This window comes from Ixodes scapularis, unplaced genomic scaffold (assembly GCF_016920785.2).
Source record: "Ixodes scapularis isolate PalLabHiFi unplaced genomic scaffold, ASM1692078v2 PGA_scaffold44__24_contigs__length_19508400, whole genome shotgun sequence".
In the NCBI taxonomy this organism is placed as follows: Eukaryota; Metazoa; Arthropoda; class Arachnida; order Ixodida; family Ixodidae; genus Ixodes; species Ixodes scapularis.
This window is the reverse complement of record NW_024609873.1, coordinates 10,515,534-10,523,859: the sequence shown is the minus strand read 5'-3', so window position 1 is coordinate 10,523,859 and position 8,326 is coordinate 10,515,534. Positions and strand designations below refer to the sequence as shown.

The 8,326-nt window shown below is 45.7% G+C and overlaps 1 protein-coding gene across 1 annotated transcript; it reads right to left on the bottom strand.

Annotated features, from left to right (window-relative positions):
• Nucleotides 1–827: 827 nt before the first annotated feature.
• LOC120836087 lies at nt 828–8,087 on the bottom strand. Its single transcript, XM_042293099.1, has 5 exons — nt 7,994–8,087; nt 5,883–6,049; nt 4,540–5,089; nt 4,066–4,437; nt 828–893 (listed from the first exon to the last, which is right to left on the bottom strand). The coding sequence occupies exons 1-5, from the start codon at nt 8,069–8,071 to the stop codon at nt 828–830; spliced, it is 1,233 nt and encodes a 410-aa protein (XP_042149033.1). The 5' UTR covers nt 8,072–8,087.
• Nucleotides 8,088–8,326: the final 239 nt, after the last annotated feature.

Here is an 8,326-nt window from a genome sequence, read left to right as displayed (position 1 = left end):
ACTCGCGTTCGAATCTCTATGCAAACCGTCCTTTGTAGGATTTATGAGCAGTGTGACCCCGACTTAACGTTCAGGTATCAATTTTAACAAGACAATTCTGAAAGATTATCTAGTTGGGGGTGGTATGTCATAACGGGAAACAGAAATCGGAGACGCTTCAATAAAATGTAAAAAGGAATAAATTAACTAAGGTTCTATTAGAAAACAAGGGACCTCGTACTGAGTTTGTACGCTTTATGCATGAGCTCACTGATTTCTGTGTTTCATCGAGGTGCTGTTGTGAAGATTATGAAACCGGTTAAAAGCAAGAGTTGCTGTGTGAGTGTTTTGTGTTTCGTTACAGCGCACTCAAGTTTTTCGAGCGCTCTGTACACTCTAAAAAGAACCCGTGCGTCCTCTTTCCCGCACAACACTCCGAGAGCCAATCACCGCAACCTATGGAGCCAACTCAGCGAATGTCGATGCCGAAACGTATTTTTAGACCAAAAAATGCAGTCTGAGTTGTGACATTAGGCAATGCGAGCGTGACTTTTTGCATTGTCGAACGTGCCGAACTCGAACACCATAGTGGAGATTATATTGCTGCGTCGTTAGTTGCGTCGTTAGTCCACAAGGTATTTTATTGGCAACCTCTAACCATTTTAACGAACTAAGCTGGAGAACATACTCTAGTTGAATTTTGAAAAAACATATTGTGAGTGACAAGGACGGAAGCGGGGTCGCTGCAACTTCTTGTGTACAACTAGTTGGTTATCTAAGGATCCTCTTACACTTTAACGAAGGAATCATTTTTTGGCTCACCTCTGGAGGAAGCTTCGCGTAAAAGGTCATCCCAGCGGTGGCTCAAGGTGTTGGCTGTGCCGTTGTGACGTGTCAGGTGTTATATCAGGAGTCTAGATTGATGACGTCACAGAAAATGTCAAGGTGACTTTGGTAATCTCATTTGATTAGGTGAAATGTTTCGAGAAGATAACTCGAACTTGCGTATAAAGCAGAATTTTTCATTGGTGAAATTCCGTTTTCTTTTTGATTAGCTTCGTCCCTGTTTTTTTGTTTTTTTTTTGCGTTAGTGTAAAAATGCCGAGCTTCTGAGTGATAGTACTCACCTTGGTAAAATTATATAGTGCTCACGTCTGCCCACCTGCGAGAAGAACACAGCCTCCCGCCTTACACTACGCTTCACTACGTGAAGAGCTGAAATGAATGCTGTAATTTTTTTTTCTTTTATGCCGCATAAAAGGTTTTACACTATGAACGACTGGTTGTCATTTCAGTTCGATTTTTTTTCGATGTGTTTATTTGTCAAAAAAACATAAAATACACAAACATGCTTAGGTTAAAAAAAACTGCGATTTAGCATAGCAGGTGTGTAAAAAGGTTCCTAAAGCCTAAAAAATACCAACTGAGCGCTTGAAAACAATACAATGGCTACTTCGAAAGATCACATAAAATTACGTCCAGCTCTAAGAAATGCCTGCGCGTCTACTTATCCGCCAAACACTCAAAGAACCAATCTGTGCGATCTAGGAAATCAGCTCAGCGAATGATAAGGCACCTGTTTGGACCTAAAAATGAAGTCTGCGCTATGGCATTACGCACTGCAAGCATGACGCTTTGCATTCCACAATGCCAAAGCACAGACTGCCTTTTTAGGTCTAAACAGGTGCCTCATCATTCGCTGAGCTGATTTCCTAGATCGCACAGATTGGTTCTTTGAGTGTTTGGCGGATAAGTAGACGCGCAGGCATTTTTTAGAGTTTAAGCAAGACAGGCTAGCCTAACATATATACAAAAAACAAGATATAAGCATACACTTGAAAAGCAGCACACACACAAAAAAAATATACATATGCAAAAGACATGCTAATATAGCAGAAAAAAGAACACAGTTCAAGAACTTTAACTGTTGAGCCCCAGCAACCATGATACTTCGTCTAGAAACATGTTCACATTCTGTTCAAACTGCTGCTGGAGGCTGGCAGCGGTCGCCCCTCCCCCTCTCACAGCGGCGGTCAGGTTCATCCACTGCCTTTGGAGGCTTTGCTTGTGGGTCCGGATGGCATCGTTGTTAGCCGCGTAGTTAGGTCGCGTGGCATTTGGTGTCTCTCCGTTCTCAAGCTGCCGGATCCTCACCTATAACAAATAATAATAATAATAATAAAAACAATGCCATGAACGTTTAGTTCGCTCATAATATCTGAAACAATGGGCTTTTTACGGGCAGTCATCAATGTACAGAGGATTGCGTTTGTCTCCTCTATCCTCACGCTCCCGGGCAACAATGTCTTACCAGCGTGCTGGCAACGAATGCGGAGTGGCTGAGGCAAACAATAGGAGCTATAAGCCGCGATAATGATATCGCAGAAAATCTCGTACTCTCGCTCAGAAATTCCCACGTTATGATTTCGTGCTGCGAAGCGTTTGATCGCAGTGTTAGTAAGCCCCTTATGCTGGCGGTGCTCGTATATGTTTACACAACTATTACCGTTGACATGGCGATTTTTTTTTCTTTGCTTTGGCCTGGAAATTGATTGGAATTTACATTGGTTGTTATTATTTCGTCAGATTGCTGGACTGCGTTCCTCCCCTGCACTTTTGTCTCCTACTTTTTCCCGGTTTTTTTTTTTTCAAGTGTGCCAGCACTAAGGCCTTCATGATATTTTCTGGACACTAATAAACATTGATCGATTGATTGATATAGGGGTAATTGCCAGGCGGCGGCACGTACATAGCAGTTCTACGAAAATTGTCCTCCCCTAACTTAATTCAGTGGTTTTCAAACTGGGTTCCGCGGGCAGGTCTCTTCGGCTCCGTGAGCACCCATAGTTAGATTTTGCTTTTTTTATATATTTGTACCCAACTACTAATCGTTATTTTAGATTGGCGCGAATATTTGAAAGCTTTGAATATCGTAACCAACAGTCACATATTTGATTCGTACTTCGAACTGAAGAGGACTACTTGGCAACTTAGATATACTTTCGAAGATTTCGAAGTTTGAAAATAGATCTGCGAAATTCATGAGCATCCGGGAAAAGCAAGGCGCTCCACCGTGACGCGCCGGTGTAAAGCGGCGAAGATTAAACCCGATATATCGGTCGAAGCAGGTATGCTTTCCCCCAAAGCGCCTATGCAAAACGGAGAAGCATAACGCGAGACGACGATGGCTACGTTTCCGGATGCGACAGCAGTGCATCGGATCGAGCTTGCATATCAAATCCACTTCAACCATTCCGTTTACATGAATTCGCTTGCTTACATTGTGCAATCGCTTTGTACCCCTGTGTGCGCACGTTGTTCAAGCGTGCTGTTTAAGTATGAAGGAATTTTTTGTGACTATGCGCACACGACGGGGTGGCCAACAGGCGGAAGAACAAGGCGTGCGAACGGCCGGCAACCGGCGTTCACTGATGGCAATGTTTAATGTGAACATTTACCGCGCCCGCTTCGTAGGTTGCAGCTAGCAGTGCGTGTTTTTCCGGCTTGCCTATTCCCAAGCTACTGAAGTAGTGGGTAATCGAAATCTGGAACATAGCGCCCAACCATACATGAAAGATTTATTTTTTCCGCTTTCGCCATGGTTTAAACGCCGCGGCTCCAATGGTCATTGCTGTCACATTCGGATACACGTATGTCTTTCATGGCCCCGAAGATATATCATTCGCATTGTGTATGGTTTCAAGAATATACTTGGACGTTTATTATTATTAACTTGAATCGTGCTAACTCGCTCCGATTCGCTAGTGGCGCATCCCTGTGAACGCAGCGAATAGGGAGTTTTCGCAGACAGCATTTACCCCTCCGCAGGGGCCGCCGCAACGAAGAAGCAGCTACTGCGCCTGCGCGCCGATGGCCTTGACTGTGGAATTCCGGGAGTCGTCGCGGGTTGGGGAGAGCATTGCGGGATGGCGAAAAAGATCTACGAAAACTCCCTATTAACTATTACGGGGAGCGGAGGCTGGGGACGGGGAGGGTTCCGGGGCAATTTTGGAAGGTTGTTAGGGTTCCCAGAGGACCGGTTTGTAAACCCATATCTTAATTGGTGGATATAAAATAGAGGCTTACCTGTGTCATGTGGTGGATATTCTTCTGGAAATCTACCATGAATTTCCCGAGGGGCATCCTCGGCTGGCACTGAAAACGGGAGCTCAGCGAGCGGTGCCACCCTTCGGCGTGATTTGTAGTGCGCAGGTTGTCTTCATCCTTGAAGTGGTTCCAAAGTGCCACCTGTCTTGGCGAAACGAGCCACTGGCGCTCGAAGTAAGAACTAAACTCCGTTATGGCTGCGTCTAGCCTCGGAGTTCCGGTCATCGGCGTCTGGCCTTTCAGGGATGTAGTCCAGTGGGGCATCACGAGACGCTCCGGGAGGAGGGCGAGGCTCACTAGCCTGCGAGCCCAGCGCCTGAAAGCTGGCCTTTGGATGTCACCATAGAGTTCCTGCAGGATCAAGGTTAAATGCAGATTATAGATTAGGCACAAAACTGGCAAAGGGCGATTTCACAATTTCCAAATTACAAGTTTTAAGAAAGATCTACGCACCCGCAAGCCTAGTTGGGCCATCTTGCGGATGACGCAGTGGGCGAAGTGGAACAGACACCCCTTGGACTCTGCCCCCGGAAAGGTCACTTCGAATGTAGAGATAGCGACCATCTCGAAGTCGAAATGTCCGAATCGGAGTTCTCCGACGTCACCACACGCAGAGATCAGGGCAGTGCGTACCACCTCAAAGAACTTCGTATATGTGGCCCGGGTCTTGTCTGGCAGGAGTCCCGCTACAAGAGGAAGTCCTTCTCCTCTTTTGAAGCCGTGAATGCTATAAAGTTGGCTGAACTGCGGTGGGCAAAAGTCGAAAGTGCCATCGCACACCCAGTGTCTTGAATCGTGCAGGGTCCGGAGGTCCTGGGCCGACGCAAGGATAAGGAACGGGGGTTGTGCCTGCTCAAATAGCACGTAGCGGTCATCGGAGTTCACGTTGTTCCTTGACTCCCAAGTCTGGGTGAGCTCCGCCCAGACTGAACCCGGGTCACCTATTCCATGGAGCGTTGGGTATCGCTTGTTGATTTTGCGATAGTACTGAGACTTCACAGACCTGTAAAAAAAATAATAAGTGAGCGTTTTTTTCAGGATCTGTATAGTACCGCAACTCTGGGATGAGGTGGGGGCTCGAGTACTAACTCGAGCGGCGCTAAAACGCTGCAAGCTGTGCAAGCACTTTCCGCAGCTCTTTCGAAACTACCATTTTTTTAACGTGAAACGTTCTTAGCCTAGCATTTTGGTTCTCGTGTCTGAAACGCGCTCGCTGGTCGAGACAAGTAACGTGATCAGTTGAAAATCGAGGTTTGATTGCTCGAGAGAAGTCACGTTGACTAAAGGGTAGGAAAGAGGGGCCAAAAAATTAGTCTCCCTCCCTGACGGGTCCCGCTGTTTGGCTTCAGTGATCGGTCGAGAACCAGCGTATTCAGCATGTTTGTGGGTGCTAAAGTCGGACATATACGTTTCACGAAATCGCCCCAGATTCGCCCAGAAATTTGCCATAATTTTCGCTCCTAACTCGGTGCGTTAAAGGCGGGCAGCTCTATTTTTAATGGGTGCTATAATATAGTTAATTCTACTAGATGCTATTCTTGCCTTGCACGTGAAGTCATATGGCACAGTACCAGCCGCCATTGCCTCGTACCATTTCTGTGCACGTATCTTCTGCGGCATGCATATCGCACCATCGAATTAGTTTTTCTCGGCTAGGCTTGCCGAGAAAAAGAAATTTGAAAGTGCCAAATGCATGCTGCAGAAGGTATGGGCACCGGAGCATGGTCCGGAGCAATGGCGGCTGGTGTGACGCCAATGCAAGCCATGTATTACTATTCGAAACGAACGTGACTCACTTGTAGGGCGGCAAATGCCTCTCTATTTGTCGCTGCTCGTTGATACTGTTGGCGCTGAAAGATCTGGCCAAGTCCGCCTGCATGTTCTCATAGGCTTCGCGCGGCCGCTTTGCCGTACTGACTGGTATGGCAAGGCGGTGATCCCTTTCGTGGTGTTTCGCCACCAGCTGCAAAAGGAGGGGCATTTAGCAATAAGTAAATTGAGAATAATATAATTCCGCCCGAAAATTGATGTGACAATGTTACTGTTGAAACCTGCGAATATCAGCAGTTTACTAAAGGGCTCGTATTATTATCATTCCAGTTTGCAAAACGGAGCAAGGAAATTAAAAAAAAAAAACCGTCAAACTAGAGCACTAGAAAGTAGGAAACCTAAAAATAGTTTTCACAATATTAGGGTTATATTGCGGAGCGCTAGCTTTGTGTCTAATTACAAATCTGGGCAGCGAGAAATTAGAGCTGAGCTTTTGAGGAGGAGGGGAGGGTATGCCCCTCCTCCTCTGTACAATTCAGATTGACGTGGAGGTCACGTGGCTTCAGTTTTCCCACTCAATCTAGCGGAGAAACTGAATTTGTTCCCGGGTGACGTGACACGAAGCCATGACGTCGTTTTCCCCGCTAAATTTAACCGGGAAACTGAATTGGTCTTGAGGTCACGTGGCGTCAATTCTCCGGCTAAATATGGCGGAGAAACTGAATCTGTTCATGGGCGACGTGACAAATTGATATGGCATAATTTTCCCCACTAAATTTAGCGGAAAAATTGACGTCCCATGCCCTCAACACTAATTCAATTTCCCGCTAAATTTAGCGCCGGCTTGGGGCCAACGCATCCATTGTGCCAATACATCCATCGAACAATTACGTCCTATCTCGTGCTACTACATTCATAGTGCCACTACATACATTTTTGGCGAGTTCATCCAACGTGCCATTGCATCAATCAAGCAATTACATCCATCGTGCCATTACATCCACCGCGCCATCAGATCCATCGAGCAACTTCGTCCAAGAGCGTGTCATTACATACATCCTGCCATATCATCCATCGTGTGATCACATCCATCGAGCTTCTTCGTCCGAAAACGTGCCATTATATCCATCACACACGCAGGTTTATTCCTTCGTTTAACTATGCTGTATAATTTAATGGAAGCTGTTTCACCGAATGCCGTTTTATCGATTGTCATGTCATCGAACGCCGTTTCATCGAACATAAAGTTTCTTCTCGGATGCTTTTTCGATACAGGAATTTTATATTACTCGCCGTCTAATTGACAGTCTGTAGTTCACAGTACTTTAAAGCGTTAAATGTACAAAAGCGAGGGAAGGGGCCCTTGTGCGTAGTTCACTTTCTGCGGCCCTTGGCGTCTCCAAAGTTGAACGCGCATCGTCGGCTCGTTGTCTGTTGTTTCCACACTGATCAAACATTAATTACTGCTTTTTTCAACCTCAAAATTAACTAAATATCAACAAATTTAATATAGGATTAGGACGGCGCGTATAGTCATACTTTTCGTTCGCTTTGTGAAACATCATGAGTGATGATGTCATGTAATGTGTTTCCAAGTGTTTACTAAGGCGCCTGTCAAGCCACGCAATGTAGCTTTTTCCCCTTCTCCTTCTCCAGACTGGAGTAAATAAAGATTAATCCAAATTGAATTGAAACGAAAAAAAATTAATCTGAAGGCTTACAAAATTTAATGTTGATACACTAACCATTCTTTAGCTTACCGTTTGTTCCCTGGGGCACCCGAACCAATAAGAATGTGAATAACAAAAAAAGCACCATGGCGGCCATCTTGGCTTCTATGAATGTACTAGTACGATGGGTGTAATGGCAGACTAGGCGTCATAACAAAGGACGAGCAATTACATCCACCGAGCCAATACATCCATCGAGCAGCTACATCCATACACATGTCAACACATCCAACGAGCCGTACATCCATCGTGTCATTACATCCATCGATGGATGTAATGGCTCTGAGGATGTACTGGCTCGATGGATGTAATAACACGTAATAGGTTAGGCCGACGCCACGAAACCCGGAAACTGGCGCCTAAAAGTTGCGCTCTAAAAAAGAAAATGTTTGAAAATATTCACCTACCTGGCATGGCTCCAAGGGGATACAGATGTGTGGAGTGGTTTTCATGTCAAACACGACATCGGACTCCAGCACTTTCATCCTCGGTAAAGGCTGGTTCCTTATACCGTTCTTTTCCTTTTCTCGTCGACATGCAAGGCACACGTAGTACTTCACCCACGGTTCTGTTGATGATGGTGGCCTATATTTGGAGCTATATATATATTCCCGGGTCACACCCTCTAAGGTTGTGACAATCAGTAGAGGATTTCCACGCTGGGTGTGCCTCCATGTGTGGGAAGAGATTTGTGCCATCCTGCAATTTTAGAAAACAAGGTTATTGGGTGCGCACCTAAA

What these genes read in the sequence shown, in the direction of transcription:
- LOC120836087 (XM_042293099.1), bottom strand. Translation starts at nt 8,071, where the DNA reads ATGAAAGTGCTGGAGTCCGATGTCGTGTTTGACATGAAAACCACTCCA. An exon ending in TGGCCCAACTAGGCTTGCGG is followed by an intron (nt 4,438 to 4,539) that starts GTGCGTAGATCT and finishes TTGATCCTGCAG; the next exon opens with GAACTCTATGGTGACATCCA. An exon ending in ATATCCACCACATGACACAG is followed by an intron (nt 894 to 4,065) that starts GTAAGCCTCTAT and finishes TCATCAATCTAG; the next exon opens with ACTCCTGATATAACACCTGA.